A 17,369-nucleotide genomic window follows, 5' to 3' on the forward strand; every position below is an offset into this window, starting at 1 on the left:
ACTTGTGCCTGTGGGTTAATTTGATAAATGACTTTATTTTTCTACCCCTTCCCTGCCTGCACTACACATGCTGTACTTTTGAGTCCTGTAAATTAAACCTGGAAACGTTCAGAAACAATTACTGAATAGCAAGATTAGATTATGAAAAATGTGATGCTGCAAATTTTGCATCATGTTCTTGTTGTGTTTACATTTCTTGAGTTATTTAGCCCATTTTACCTTACTGAGCCTCAATTCCTCTCACATGATATTAACCATTTACATATAGATACAGACTTGAAAGTGTATGAGACAATGAACTAGTGAAGAATTGTTCAGTATTGATTACATTTGTAATTTCATTGAAGCAAAAAAAAAAAAAAATAAAGATAAGTACAATCAATATAAAAAGCCCATGTGTAGGCCTACCTTTTCATGAACTCCATATTACTGAACCAGCATGGTGGTGGTTAACTCGTATGCAAGTAACCCCTACCCACTTTTGTTATTCCAACAAGCATTTTCGTAGCTGTTTCTGCAGATATGAAGTATAATTGTAATGAATTACTCATAAAATTGTCCATGGTAGCCCCCTAAAAGTGCTAGCCCCACTCTTCCAAATACTTCTGCCATCACCTCAACCCTCATCGATGCCAGATGACTATATTTATATCCGCTTCAAGAGGTGCAATATGGGTGAAACATCTTGTCCAAGGATAAATGCACCAGACAAGAGATGAAAGTCCCGAGATTTACTCACCATTCAATTCTAATTCTAATTCAATTCAGTTCAATTCAATTCAATATGATTCAATTCAATTCAGTCAAGTCAATTCAATCAATTCACTTCAATTTAATTCAGTTCAGTTCAGTTCAATATAGTTCAATTCAATTCAATTCAATTCCATCAAACAAACAAAAAGTAATACATCATACAAAGTATACATTTTTGTCACTTCATACTGTTGAAGAATTTGAGAGAAGTACTACGATTGCCACAGTGTAACCATTTCTTTAGAAAATCAGAGTGAAATCAAGAAACCACTTGGATATAAAAGAAACAATGACAAACGAACCATGACTTCTCTGCAGGGCAAGTCACTGGAGTCAGTTCTTTCAACCACTCACCCCGATGACAAAGTCTGCCATTCATAGGAAGGTGTGATGAGGGCTCTTATGCATTAATATTTCAGCCAGGAGCATGTTACATTCCCTGCAGAGAAAATGAAACATTTTATATGAATATGGTATCGAGTGAAGTGCACAGGCAATAATAGAAAGGGGAGGAGAGAGAGGGGAGGGGGCAGAGATATTGTGGAAAGATTGGCGAGTAGATTAGTAGATGAAAAAAGAATGAGAGATGAATTGTTAAGCAGAGAGAGACAGACAGACAGACGAACAGACAGAGATATAGATATATCAATGGATAGAAAGTAAGGGAAAGAGAGGGGGGGGGGGGAGAGACAGGGAGAAAGAGGAAAGAGAAACATGAGGTTTGTCACACATGACATGCTCAATACAGTAACGCATCTCGCAGCTTCTGACACCGCCCGCTGGCGTGCCGCCGCCAAAGCCGCCCAACAGCCCTTCTCACACCCCATATACAGCCCTAGGTGTTACTTTTATTGAGACTGGGGGTGTTAAACCCTCCACCTCGGGCATCTGCAGCGGCGCTCCATTCACAAGGCATCGCCAGCCCCTCTATCCTCATTCACTTTTTATGCCTCTGCCACGAAGTGCCGCCGGAGGCATTATGTGTTCGGGTTGTCCGTCCATTCGTCCTTCCTTCTGTCCATCTGTCCTTCCATTCATCTGTCTGTCTTTCTGTCTGTAATTGATTTTGTGGACAGCGTAACTTTGGAACCTTTTGATGTATTCAAATGAAACTTTGCATATGTATGTATGAGTGGACAGCACTGTGTCTAACTTTTGGGTGCACAAGTTCAAGGTCAAATTCTTTAAACTTCACTATTTCCCCCATATCTCTGTAATACTAGAAGGTATTTTCATGAAACTTAGTGTATACATGTATATTACCAGATCCAGATTCTCTCGAGAAAATTTTGGGTCATGCGGTCGAACGGCAAAGGTCAAATGTCTAGTTCTAATGCAAAATGCTAAAAGTTCACTTTTTTTCTCTCCATAGCGACATTTCAAGTATTTTTCTGTGTTAATTTGTCTGCAGGCCGCTGTGACATGACGCACCCCTGCTCCCAGATCTGTGTGGAGAAGCCGTTACATCGGATCAAGTGCGAGTGCTTCGATGGTCATATACTGGCGACAAACGGCTTCCTCTGCCTTGGTATGTTGACACAAATTGTAATGGAAAAGTACTGTACCTTTGGGATGAACTGGTAAAAGTGCTCTGTTGATGCCCCAGAAAGTTTAATTTATACAAAATTACATTTCTTCTTTGGTGATATTGTTGTACCAGTTTATGTGAGTTCCCATCTAGAAAAGAAAGAAACGTTGGTAACTTTTGAATGGATTGTCTAATAATTCTTCAAAGTTTTTTTGAGTCTGTCATTGTTTATTTGTTTGTTTTTTCTGCACAGACATATGTAGCAAGACTCCCCATTTAATTAGCTGGAATAAAGATGTATAATGCTATGAACATTTTCCGCCAGCCTCATCCCCTATCCTCCATTCCCATGATACAAGGACTCTACAGTCTTACAGAATATTAAGGTTTCTTAAAGTATATTAAAGTTATTTTTAATGCTTAATTTTCGATAGAACCACAAGCTTAAAAATAGTGAACGCCAGTCTCTTGCACTGGAATGAAGAGAAATTGGAATATCATGATTTTAGATAACTCAATACAACAGTGCAGAAACTGTCAACAACTTTCTACATACTGATTTTTCAAAAGGGTCTAGATCACTTGTAGAAGAGAGTTCGATTGTTGCTCTCCCAGGGGTTTGCTGAACTCAAAACTAGTGGCTTCCTTCAGCAGAATTAAGTGTCAATGCCCACTTCCATGGTTGTTGAATTTGTCGCCTTGATAATGAATGAAATTTGTTTGTCAAATGTCAGTTATGATTAGTTGCCACCTTTTGACATTTCAAAGCGGCTCTGGATATCTGATCTTAATCTCATTCATATCAGCAATTTTTTTTTTGTCCACACTCTCCTGGTTCAAATCAGATCAGATCAGATTTCTGCTGAGAAGAACTTGGGGTCTGTGTATTCACATTTTTATTTTCCCCCTCAAAATATTTGATATCTGATCTTGTAGGTATGTCTCATGAAAGAAGAAAAATAAAGATTCTTTTTAAAAGGGACATGTTTTGATTCTGATTGACCTATATCATTGGCAAAAATGCCCATTCCCCTTCTTCTGGATATTGCACTTTAAAAAAAAAAATGTTGGAGTAGCATTCTATCTCCCTTCCCCAAAGCATTTAGGTAATGGTCAAGTCTGACCTAGCTTGAAAAGAGCAAAGCCTTTCGGTGGATGACCCTATAGTCCAAACTTGACCGGACTGGACATTGGACTTGATTGCTGCCTCATGACAATACTCCTTTTTCCAGGTTGACCCCCTTTTTTGTATTGAGTACTTTGTCCAAAGCTGTATTTGGTATCAAAGTAAGTTGAAGTAAGATAAAAAACTAAGGCAAAGAAAGGGGCTGCAGAATCAGTTTATTACAGAACTTTTTATAGGAAACCGTAATGATAGAAGACCAACCTAGAAATTTAGAGAAAAAAATAAAGCATTGGCTGATAATGACATGTAAGTTGATGATAATGGTAGAGGTGACAGTAGTGATGATTATGATGATGATTATGATGATGATAACGATAAATGATCATGATAATAAATTGGATAATAATACTGATACTAGTGATGATGAAAGATTGGTTAAAATATTTTCCTGAGGTAATGTGGAATTCCAGTGGTACAATTAGAGTGCTTTAGTTCCAGTTGCTAAATCCATTGCAGAAAATTGTATGGGAATACAGGATAACTGAAATACTGTAGTTATCATTAAATGTCAGCTTTGTATTTGTTAACTTGTATTTGTTGAGCTTTCACAAGTATATATTTACACAGATGAGTAATCTGCCTTCCCACAATTCAGCACCCCCGTGCCATTCAGGTCATATGTTTGTAGGAATGGTATCTCATTCTTTTTTTTAATTAGTGCAGGATCAATCTCAGTCGGGTCAGTGGTAATCCGGAAGGGTTCCAAGATACCTCATCTCCGTTATCTTAATCCACAACCAGATTGCTCTTCTATCTTGTTCTTTAACTCTGTGTGGCTTACTGGCTGTCATAATGATTTCTGTTGACGGTCACCAATCGAATCTAAGCACTCCCTCTCTCCACCCCCTCCCCCCCCCCCCCCCACCATCTGATTGTTGCAAGTGTTGAATAATGGATAAATGCCATGCGGAGGGATGGCCCTCATCAACCGCAGTGATGCGGATCTTTTCTGCTCCTCGGAGACAATGCCATACAATAATCCTGATCAAAAGAAAGAAGGTTGTAGCTCCATTCATATCTCTGAACCGATGCTGAAGGCAGACATCATGCAACATGTATATCATGCCATAAAATAATGAATGACTAAAAAAAGAAATAAGACAATTACTTTTTGCATATTATATATTTCAGCATCAAAATTGTAAAAGAGCTTGAAGCATGAAAGGTGAGTTATAGTATTCCTTGAACATTCATACAATGTTGCTGGAGGAGGGGAGGGGGATGGAGAGGGGGTGGGAGGGGAGGGGCCAGGTTAGGGTCACATTTCTCTGCATCTTGCTCTGTCTATCAACAGAGTCCATAATGGCGCTTCAAATGACTTCCTCCACTCTGGTGCAGCCGACTTCACTTTCCATTTCCCCTAACGTCTCCCAGCATGTCATCCCCAGTCAGTGTCCTTTGCCATTTTCCCTCTGACATTGGAGCTTCTGATACCACCGTGCCCAGTCGCCGCCTCCAACCTAAGCCTCAGATTTGATACCAGCTCATATTCACGCGCCCCTCTTCCCTCCCCCATCTTGGGATCGGATACCCGGCTCGCACTCCTCCGGCCGGCCTGCTGACAGGGTAATGGTGTCGATGCCTATCTGACTCCAAGATGGTCAAAGTGCAATTGCATGCCACGTTAAAGTTGATTTTGATAACTAGAGTAGAACAAGACAAACCGGATGGCAGAGGTTTCACCAAAATCTGGCCTAGAATGAGAAAATTATGGAATATCAAAGTTATTTTTTTTTCACTGAATACACACAATTTGGTAGAGATAATGATGTCCTCACCTCACAACTCTCCCACTTTTGTGCTCACTATAGTGATTGAAATCATGTTTAGGTAGATGACTTGGCAACGGCAGCCTCTTTTCCCTTTGGACCCATTGTTGCCAGGTACATTATCACAATAGGTGACGACAGTGTAAGATGCAAATGATAAATCTCTGTATTGATCTCATGTCAAACATTGACTTTTTTTGTTGAAGATTTGTGTACACTTCAATCAAAGACCTGTGAGGTAATGATAGCAGCACCCCTGCCAATTTCAGGATGCCGTTGTGACTAGTAGCACTGATTTGTGAAAACATGGGATACTTTCAAAATTCCATAGTCTTTATTCTAGATTTGAACTTCAATTAAACTTCTACCATTTTGAGGTGTTAGTTTTCTTCTATTTTGTCTCCCTCTACAAATGAAATTTGTGAGATCACAACTGCTGAGCTATAATTTTTCACAAACATGTCAGAAAAAGGAAGAGGGAGAGGGAAACAAAATTGAAGAAAACTCACATCTCAACCTTCAGCTTGATGTTCTCTTGCTTTTATTCTACCATTTGGTTTGTCTGATTTTAATGTATCTTTTAGAGCTAATTTAAACATGGTATGGATCGATTTCTACTCTGAGGATCACCAAGGGACTGTTCCTTCTCATGCTGCCTCTAATTCCGTATGCTTGTCTTCTTCTTAGTGCTCCTTTAACCCGTTCATAAAATCCATTCCGTGCGAGCGATGGTTACACGAGATGCATGCTAACCTATCGGCTCTGGGTCTTTGGAGGGCATTGCCTCCGATGTGTTTAATGATAGAGCCATATACGTGACCCCCGCCTGAGTTCAATATCAAGAAAATGATGAATGTAGCCACTAAATTGTCCCCTTGAAGTGGTGTGAATACCCTGTTAATATCATCATCATCCGTGTGTCTGTTGTGTATATTTCATATTCATCTTTTCATTATGTCAGTTTCATATATATATCTTGAGGACATATTGAGGAATTCAGAAAACTTTGAAGTATTTCATGGTTTCAGGGGGTGAATGAAAATGTATACATTTCAGGATAAGATGGAGAATCATACTCTGATATATTTTAGAACAGTTCCCAATTTTAAAACCCCAAATAATTCACAGAATCGTGCTTGATACAAACTCCTTTCTTTAATTCATCATCACTGATTGCCGTGCACCTAGTTTAGAATGATTGAACATTTTGGATCTTGCTCGCATGTCAAGTGTCAGATTTGCACACAAAGAGTTCCAAAATGGAGTGAAAATTGTGGGTTAAGTTGTGAATATCCCCCATCACATCTCATTTCGCAACGCCGCAAATTAGGACTCTATTCCAAACTGGCGGCTCCTGTTTCACGGCAATGGGGGTCGGCACCGATCGGATCGGACGCGGCGGGAGGATGCCGTTTGGGCAGTGCAATGGCTGTGTTCTCCTTGCCTCCTCTGGCAGTGTGGGTGTAGACACCGTCACTCAATATCCCATTCTTTGATACGCTCCACCCTTGATGGCCTAGGGGTACATGGTATGTGTCAGATTGAATCGAGGCATCCCTGATGAGTCCCGTAAGTGATCCAAACACCAACGACTCTTACTACACAATGGTTTGCTCGTGCGTCTGCTGTCATAGGCATAATATTGCTGCCAAGCATTAGTTGTTCAAATGTAATTCCTTCACTCACATATGTCTATAGATAGTTTCCTAATATACATTCAAATACTAGAAACAATTTTATGAATGTCCATTAAATGAATGGACTAATAAGTCGATAAGTCAATAAGGACTAATAAAACCACAAACAGCGTGTTAAAAAAACAGGGTTAAAAAAAGAAGTCCACAGGACACAAATTCTGCAAACTATAATCAGCAAACAGACTCAAATGTTTGATCCAATTATTAATATGATTGAAGAGAAACTGGACTTCATCTCCCAAACATGTCATTGATTACCCTTAACATCATTTGAAACATATGAGGCAACATATGATGTGCAGTTTCTTGGGATAAACGATAGTTTTAGTGAAGAAAGTTTCCACACAATTCAGACCAAAATCTACAAAAGTTCTGAACATTACTTTATATATTATGCTTTTTTCAAGTTATGTTAATCACAATTGTGTATCCAAATAACATGTATTGCCCTCATTTAAAAAAAAAATCTCTATTTCCTTATATGAAATTAAAAAGAGAAAGAAAAAGAAATGAGCTTGTGCAATATTTACCAGGTATCTAATCTTCTTTGAGATGCACTAACTTAACAATGATGACATTTCATGTGTGAGTTTATCCCTGTTTAATCTTATTTTTATATGACATTGTGACACATTACCATTTCGTGAAACCATGTAAAATGCTGAAATTTAATAAATGTCACATTTCTGCCCAGTTATGGTAAAATCTTCCCTGTTTTGCATTGACTTGATCTTGCCCCTTTTAGTAGAGTTAACTTTGAAATGGAGTTAGTGTCCCTTAAAAATCATTTGTAGCCTGCATGTGTTTATTGAAGATATTTTATAGCCTACCAATTTCTTATCCGCATCATTGATACGATCACCTCCTCTGTCCCCCACCCATCTTCTCCTCCCCCTCCTCCTCCTCTTGTTCCTCCTCCTCTTTTTCTTCCTCCTCCTCTTCTTCTTCTTCCTCCTCCTATGTATCCCTGGGAGCTAGCACTTTTTTTGGATAAGGAAGTACGTCACATATTGTTGGAGCCATATTTTCCTCTGGGATAGGCCTTCTTCCTTTCCTACGCCACACTGTGCCCTGTTTCTTGATGTTGAGCTGTGACGTTAAAGACGACTTGTCTGTTCTGCGTGCATATGACCAGGGAAAACAAATTCTACTTCTTTAACGGAAAACTTTACTAATCATACATACTCATAGAAACTGAAAATTGATCCATGAATATTCATGATATTGCATGACTATAGTGAGAAGATAGAAATATAGTCAAGTAGAGGTTGCATAGTCATAGTCAAGAGTCATTTTATATTTGACTGTCTTATCATTCTCCAGAGTTTAAGTTTCACTTTGCATCATTGGTAGATACATAAAAACCATTGCTGAGAGTAGCAAATCTTCTGACCAGCTTCAAGTAGCACAACTTCCATGGTGAATAAAGGCTGATAAAATTTGAACAGAAGTCCCTGCAGGTCGCTCTCTGGACGAAGTCCTTTAATGAAATGTCCACTTGTCGGAAGACGGCCAGTGTTTGCTTGCCCTCTGGAAAAGACATTGTTTGTTTTTAATTGATTCCCTGGACAAGTGTATTTATACCCCAGAGCTCTCTGCACTCTAGTAGTCAAACAAACAAAAGTTGGTAGGAGATATGATTATGGACCGTGGCAAAATTTTAATTTAATAATGCAGAGTTATGAAAACAGTTTCTTCAGATGACCCCAAAGTCATTTATCAGAAGTTGCGGTGATTAAATGTTTATCTTTCAATATTTTTTTCCTCAAAGGAATTTATAAATGAGTAACTTTGTTGGTCATTTTTTCTTCTTCCACTTAACTTCATCATAGAGACATGTTCATTTTGAATAAAAGCCTAGGATAATCTATCTTGTTTTCTTTTACGTGTAGCTAAGGATGGTTTTTAACTGTTGGACACATGCCATAACTCGTTAGATTGATTGATTGATAGATAAATAGATAGATAGATAGATAGATAGAGGGAGGTAGATTGAGAAAGAGATGGGGAGAGGTTATTCTCCAGCAAGTGGCATAATCAATGGAATGATGAATGATATATTTTTATATGATATCATTAAATGAATTATTCAAAGATTGAATACAGTCATAGTCCTGGGTTGAAAAAGAATGGGATTTATCTCTGTGGTCTATACCTGTGGTGATTAATCAAATCCCAACAGCTGGGATGATATTAGTATTAGAAAGCTAAGATATGTGAAATAGGGGAGCTGATCATTACTGCTATGATGTTACAAAGAATTATCTGATCAATGACATGAATGACTTGAATGATGGCATTTCTGATTATCTGGTGACTCACCGACTTTGATGCTTCAATAAAGACAGAGTTCATTGTGTTAGCTTTGACCTCACATTTTAAGCTGCAAATTGAAATTTAATCTTGAGAATGACTCCACTGTTATCACTTACTTCTTGAAGGTAATTTGCAATATTACAACAGTGAACAAGGCAATATTTGTTATATTATCATGGTCTACATAAATACACATCATTTAAGTCTACAGCCCCTTCTGCAGCCAGTCAATTCTGGAATTTTGTTTCCCGACTTGACGTCAGTACAGGCAATGTAACAATTCCAATCCTTGCTGCATTAGTCACATGATTACATTATGACCAATCACTGACTAGTGTTTATGTAGATCATTTAATATTTCATATGATTGCCCTAAAAGAAACTTTGCCCTGTCAATTGTAGATATTGATCGATGCCCTACATTACACAGCACATGAAATCGAGAGTCATGAAAAATGCAAGAAGCTGTTTCTTTTTGCCGCAGCATGATTTTTGGACATTACCAAATATAGACAAAAATAAATCAATGTGGCTCTATGTATGTACGTACTATAGGCCACCTATATATATATGCCTGCAATGTCTTAGTGTTTCTTTCTGTGCCACTGTGATAGTGGGACTTTACTTTAAATCCCAGCTCTCGTATATGGCTTCTTGGTAAAATCTTTCTTGGGGGCATATTTATGTCTATTTTATAGAGGTCTCCTGCATTCATAAGGTAGGGTTAATATCTACCGGGATAAAATCCAGAGAAGGGGAAAGAGGTGACTCGTGGGATGCGGCCGGAGTTAAGAGATGACATGTGTGCCAGAGATGGCAAGAAGAAAAGAAAAAAATAGCATGGCAAGTACAGCATATATTAAAACTCTGCTAATTGTATATAGAGCTATTCATGGTACAGCACCAGTGTACATACAGGAACTCGTAGAGTTAAAAACATCATTTCAAACATTTTATCATCTTCGAAGTTCAAGGGATCAAACATTATTGAAATATCCATCGGGGAAATCAAAAGTTACTCTTGGTGACAGGGCATTTTTGTACGCTGCACCAAAATTATGGAATAATCTCCCTTTGTTTGTAAGACAAGCTGTTACAATTAATGAGTTTAAGACCAGGTTAAAAAGTCATCTCTTGAAGTAGTGTATTTTCTGTTTGAATTTCTTGTATGCATGTCATTTTGTAATGCGCAGTAGAGTATATCATTATAGTAGCTGCGCAATATAAATGTCCTTTATTATTATTATTATTATATATCTTGAGGCAATACGCTGATTTTACAATTTGCCTTTTTCTTTTTCTTTTTTTTTTTAACTTTTGCTGCTCCCCATTTTTTCCCCTCTCCTTTTCCTGTTTGCACAGGAATCTGTCGTGGTTCTCTGAATGTTTTTTTCTCACTTTGGCAGTCGACCCAACAAGAGGAGTGAAAGGACAAGCTATTGAGTTGTGGGCGTAATGAAAAATTGACAGCCAATTCCCAGATCATTTTGCTAGCGATGGCTCATCCTGACAAGTAAGTCTTCGAGCCATGCGAGATTCTGCTGTGCGTGTCTTTCCTTCTTTTTTTACGACGCTCAATGCATTATCTCTGTTATGTTCTACCACACTTAGCGGTGTTGTTTTTATGATCGAGAGTCCGGAAGATGGCGTAGAAGATTCTTTGAGTGATGGTGATGACAAACGATGTATGGCCATCTCAGCAATTAGATTTGTGCGGACCAATGTTTGCAGTTCACGGCTGGATACTTCTGCGATGTGTCAGACGTCTTTCGTGGAAAAGCCTTTTCATCCCCCCACCGTATTTGATTCAATCGTGTTTAATGGAACGGGGGCCGTGTTCTCAATGGCTCCCCCCCGCTGCAGCTATTGATCTGTCATTCTGCCTGTTTCGATCTCTTTGTGAGATCACGCACAGCTCCCCTTTCTTTTCTTCCCCTCCTATCCTCTCATTCCCTCCTTTCAGTTTTCATTCTTCCTCCCTTCTTCTTCTTCTCCTCCTCCTCCTCCTCCTCCTCCTCCTCCTCTTCCTCCTCCTCCTCTGTACTAGTATCTCTCTTGTATCGAGTGAAGTTTGTGTGCACATTTACATTACATGTGCCACAGCCTGCCTCATTAGGGTTTTCTCTCCTGTAGGTCGATCGCTCAGTCCCCTCATGAGATGGCAGGTTTGTGACGTCTGATGCCTTAATCACATCATTGTCCATATTAATGGTTCACTTTAAGCCGAGGTCTCATCCATCTTGTGGACATGACAGGCTCCTGTACAACCAATATTGAATTTTATCACACACTAGTACCCTTCTCATTTGCATTCAGAATTATAACATGTTGTCTCTGGTCGCACTCAGGATCACAACATACATTTTGAAAGTTTTGCAGTGTGAACAGAAATAATGTGTTACTTTGCAAGATACTGATTGCAATCCAAATCGCAATAATTTGTTTGATTTTTTTTTTTTTTTTTTTTTGCAAAAAGATGCAGAGTTGTACAGTATGAATGATGACTGCAAAAAAGAATTGACATTTTATATCCCACAATCCACCATGTGCGTAGCTACTTGCTAGTTTACCGTCTGTGGTATATCATGAAGTACATAGCAAACATACCATTTATAAATGCGCAGGTCAACTTTTTGCAAGTGATCGCGACCCAAGTTTCGAAAATTTTTACTGTGAGAACGATGAATAAAAAAGTGGCGACCCTGAGAGCTACTCAAATTTCCGCATTTTTATGTGAGGAACATACATACTGTCACCATTGCTCTCAGAGACTCCATCAGTTTGCCAGTAAAATCAGAGAATTGTCAACTGATCTTTAACTTCGGCATATTTATAAACATAATATTTTCATATTACTCACCTGCATCATCATACCAAGTAGTTGCAGGGTATCCGTGGGCATAAAAGTGACAATTACTCCCACAGATATAAAGTTATGAAAAAAAAAAATCACGAGGAACACTCCTGGGGTATAGATGTCAGCAGTGCAAATACAAATGTCCAATGCGAGAACTGATAGAAAAATAAATCATAAAACCTATTCATGCGCCTAATACCTTGACCTGATTTTGGAAGAACAGGGGATTTGTATGTATTTGATGTAGTAATTGCAATATTTTGCTATGGAAACTTGTTACAAAGAAAGCTCATTATATGCTGGGCTCTTTTTGAAATGTGAGGAGTGAGCTAGGAAAGGAGGCATCCCACTGATGATTGTAAACTGTGCACTTCCAGCCTGCTATCATGCCAGGGGACTGTGCCTTTTGCCCGCAAAAGAAGACTGTGCTGCCAAAACTTGTCACATCAGCGTGAGATGGCAAAACAATGTATCTAAATGCAATCTCTTTTCTAGGAAATCAAGTTTAAAGTTTTGTAAAGGTACAGCTCTTTTTCTGTTTTTGTTTAATACTTCATATATTACCCTAAAAGGACCAACACGTCAGTTGAGAATGAGAAGGGTGTTAAGTTGTCTTGAACACTATGGGTTTAGTGGCAACTTAATGCCCTTCTCATTCTCACCCTGACGAGTTACAGTATCAACAATTCAGCAATATACTGAATGCAAATTGATTTCACTAGACCCATTATTTTTAAGAGTAATTTGCATAAATTGAAACATACATTGTTTTGCTACATCAACCTAACCAAGCTATTGCTACAGCAAAACAGTGTAAGTCTCGACGTGTGAGGTGCATAGTCCTTCCCTACTCCACCTTGGAACAGGAGTCATTGAACAGGTGATTTGAGCATTGTTTGACTGATGGTACTACATCTTTTTTTCTCTGTCATTATTTTTTACTCTTTTAATCTTTTCCCTCTCTCTCCTTATCTTTCTCTTTCTGTTTTCTGTGCTTTTCCATCTATCTCTCCCTCTCTTCTCTCTTTCTCTTCTATCTCTTTCTATCTCTCTCTCTCTCAGTCTCTCACCTTATTCTGTCTGTCCGGAACCATTATCACATTTTGTACTTTAGACACACACGACATTTATGGTGGCGTCGCTATGATACCAATATTCTGTTCAATTGAGGGGGAAATATTGTGATATTACACCGATGGTGGGACGTAGGGGAGTTGGGGGGGGGGGGAGGGAGGAGGGGTAGAGGGGAAAGATGGGAGGAAAGATCATCAGACGTTGGTTTGGCAGTGTGAGTGCCCTGCCGCCCAATCTTTGATCGTAATGGGACTTAAACTCCACTTAAAGCTATTGATTGAACTTTTTCCGAGCGAGGCTGGAGATACCGGGAAAAATTCTCCTTCGCCCCCGAAAGCAAAGGTTAGAGCCCCCCGGAACGTGCATACTCAATTGATTGCACGAGGTCTGACAGCGCAACGAACAAATTCTATCTGTGGCGTTACCGCTGGCTGCAGCTGAAAGGCAGAGTAGAGGTTCCTCCTCATTCCTTGTTGCTTTGTGCAGGTACTATGTATAGCTCTGGAGCTGTATCAGTTTGAAATTTGTTGAATATTTCTTGGAAATGAAGCTACCCTTGAGTAATGGACATACCGCAGAAAGACATTTTAACCCTGTATGTTCCAGGGACTCTGAACAGTGTATACAGTGCTATGGGGCTTTGTGTGGTAGTAGGCAAGCACACATACATGTAGGGTTCAAATGCATTTCCACACCATGTTAAAGTTGTCTTAAATGTATCATAATAGAGTAAAATTGAATAATTAAAAACAATCGAATAAACTGAATAATTATAGAAGTTTTGCTGACATCAGACATAAAAAAAAAAAAATGCTATGACATTTTGAAGTTTCACACATTTTCACCAAGTTGTGATACTGGTCTCAATTGCACCTGCAAATTAGATGAGTTTTTTTGTCATCAACTCACAAGGCACTTGAAATGAAGGATGCAGTTGTGTCTATTTTGATAGCAGGAAAGAAAAAAGTTGATTAAGATTTGCACACAGTTAAGTAGAAGACTTGCAAGTCAGTGTTATCACATTTTCTCATTCACATTTACGTGATCTGCTTCATTAAAACTTGTGCAGTAATGTCTGTGTGGAAACTAATATACCTCAATAACTTTCATATTTGATAATCGTGAATTGATGACACCTCTTGTTTTTTATTTCTTATACTTTTTTTTTTATTGAACTCAATTTGAACATGGCATGGCATTGCTAATCATAAAAGAACTAGTCAGTGTCAATCATATATAAAAGCTGAAAGAAAAACTTAAAACAACAGTGCTTGTCATGTATTGAAAAAAAATACTTCTCATTGAATTTTACATGAGCTTTTGGCAACGAGCCATTTGGAATGCATGATGAACTTGACTCTTATGTGTGTACAATGTGCATAGTGTGAGTAACTTTGTCCCTCACTTTGCCTCAATGTATATCCTGCTTTGCGAGAATACTGAGCTTATCAGAGTGTTAGGCACTACCCTGCCCTCAGGTGGCAAAGAAGCTTAATTGCACCACATATCTGATTCAGATCTGCTATCGTCTGCGGGGTCCAGCAAACCAAATTTAACACCTTCTAGCTACGCAGAAGGCCCCCCTGTGCATAGAATTGCTAATTTGATATATTTCTCGCACACGGAAATTTTTATACGGTCCCGCAGATCCTGTTTTGCGTGTGAAAGACCTGCTTATTAGCGATGTAAATCCAATCTTCTGCCGATAAAGTCTCTGTGTGTGTGACTTAAATCTTGTAAGTGGGCTGTAGGCATTTCAGCCTTCACTATGTAGATGTTGTTGCCTTTTTTTCCGTCTCTCTGTTTTCTGTTTTCTGAGCTTGCATCATGCGCTTCAAGCGACAATTCTGTTTACAGCTGTTCCAAGTCCCGTCAAAACTACCCACTGGATGTAGTAGTAGCCAGTTTAGGAGGATGCATTTTGGGGAATTGTGTTCTTTTTCAGTATGAATGCCTTTCTGCCATGGCAACGAACAAAGGTCATTGATAGTTTAATTATTGTGTTTGTCCAGACTCTTGATGCAGTAGACATACTGTAAACGCAGAAATTTTTGCAGTACATTAATTTCTCGTATTTTGCGCTTCTTCTGGCTGGTGCATATTCTAAAACCCACTAAAATATCTTCCAAATTTTCTCTGCACATTGTGAATAGGATGACAATTGTGCAGTGCAAATTCAACACCCTACAAATCTGTTTTTGAGCCGCTCAGTGGGAAAAATTAATCCCTCAACAATATTGACATTTACAATAGCCGATTCTAACAACATAAGCTGGATATAAACCAGTTCTTTTTTGTGATTCGGATTTGACAACTCTGGGCCCTGTTTTATGAAGAGTTAAAATTGATTTTAAAGTTGATTTCAACTGTAAGTCTATGGCAGCCTGTGTGGTAAGGAAATTTAAAGTCGATTTTATCTTTTGATAAAACGGGGCCCAGACGTGGTCTAACACTGGAGCTATACATTACATTTTAATACCGTTGTGTGGAACAACTGTTCCCATTTTTAGATGTTTTCCAGTGTTTACGAAGTACTTTTGCATAGTGCATTCACTTGTCTTACACTTCATCTGAGTGGTGCATTTTCATCGACCTTGAGAACATGATTAAAAGTTTGACATACAACGTAATTCCATGTCATTGTTTGTTGCAACAATGCAATCATCCGTTGATTCATCGTCATCTTAAACTCTTCAACTCTTAATACCGTTCTACACTGTGCCGCACCTATATGAGCTGTGGGTTCCCCTCCTCGATGTTGCCCCGGGCAACCGCCTCGCTCTGCTTGTTGTCTTGCTCATCTCTTTTTGTTGGCAGGGTAGCAAGAGGAGGGTCTCTAATTGGCGTCTCTGGCGCGATCCGGGGCCTGGTTACTTTCAGGGCAGCAGGTAGATAATTGGATGACATAAATGTCATTAGGCAGATCATAAACATTGCCGCAGCTGCTTGAAACGCAATCTTCTCTTGTCGCCTCATTTTGGGTGTCTGTATGTGTGTGTATGTGTGTGTGTGTGTGTGTGTGTGGGTGTGAGTGGGTGTGAGTCTGTTTAGCAACAGCTAGAGTGGCTGTGTTATGGTAACACGCATTGTTTTATCCCAGTTGGTTTTAAGAAGGCATGGAGCCAAGTAACAAATAGTGTCATCTTCTTTTTTTTTTTTTCTCCAGAAAGCACGGTCCTTACCCATTTCAATCTCAGCTTTAGGCTCCATTACTATTTGTCTGGTAACTTCAGTTTAAAAAGTTTACCCAAGAATATTTTGAGGGGTTTCTCCCTCAAATCATGAAATATTTCAATCCCGTGCCATTGTGGGATTTCGCAATCAGATTCTTTTCCCAGCTATTTCTTGCATTGTCCCATTTTCCTTTGTAGTCTTGTGGTGATATATATGAGAATGTCATATGTGATGTTTTCTATACATAAAAAAAAAACACCCTTAGCAACAAAGGCAAAGCAGTGCATGATCTGCAAATTGGCAACACAAGTCCATGCAATCACAAAGTCTGGCAAGAAAGTTTATTCAAAGAGGCAATGCAAACCCCTCCCCTCCCCTATTTCACGTAAAAGAAGAAGATGAAACTTTTTGAGATCATGTTTTTACCCAGAAGTCATCAAGGAAATCTGTAGGCCTACTGTAAGCTATTTCATGTAGTCAACCAAAATCTGTTGTCTGATAAAAACGGTGTAAGGGGGCTTGCCCACTAGGTAGATGTATCAGACACTTGCCTTGCTACTTGATTTGGGCAAGTAGGAAAGAAGATAATTATTCTAGCATGCCTCGCTTGTAGAATGGAGTATTTGAAGATGAAAAAGATGAGATGGATGTAAAAAAAAATGAACAGAAGCAATTAATGAAATAATTTTGATGAGATTGTCTTCCTCCGAGGATGTAGATTTTTTTTTTTTTTTTTTTTTTTTTGGGGGGGGGGGGGAAGGTAGAAGGCCTTGGAAGACCGGAAAAAAAGACAAACAAATAGATAGATATTTGAAGTTTCTCCAGGCATTGATTGCTTTTTCTACAGATTGCCATACCCTCCCTGAGATGTGTATCAGCTTACTGTAACAAGAGATGGGCCTCATCATCTTCCTATGACCCTTCGAGTGATTAAAAGTGATGCAGTCATATTGGAACTCGTTTTTTATCCTTGGCGCTTCCAGACGACACTGGCGAGCTCGATCACCGCCCTCAT

General features: G+C 39.0%; 1 protein-coding gene across 1 annotated transcript in view; it reads left to right on the forward strand.

Moving 5' to 3' along the window:
- Nucleotides 1-17,369, forward strand: part of LOC140236740 (pikachurin-like) — a 151,718-nt gene that overhangs the window by 58,136 nt on the left and 76,213 nt on the right. Inside the window, exon 2 of the mRNA XM_072316667.1 lies at nt 2,165-2,281. Within this exon, the coding sequence (XP_072172768.1) occupies nt 2,165-2,281 (117 nt within the window). The remainder of the gene's footprint in view (nt 1-2,164; nt 2,282-17,369) is intronic.

Source organism: Diadema setosum, chromosome 13, assembly GCF_964275005.1.
Source record: "Diadema setosum chromosome 13, eeDiaSeto1, whole genome shotgun sequence".
Taxonomy (NCBI): Eukaryota; Metazoa; Echinodermata; class Echinoidea; order Diadematoida; family Diadematidae; genus Diadema; species Diadema setosum.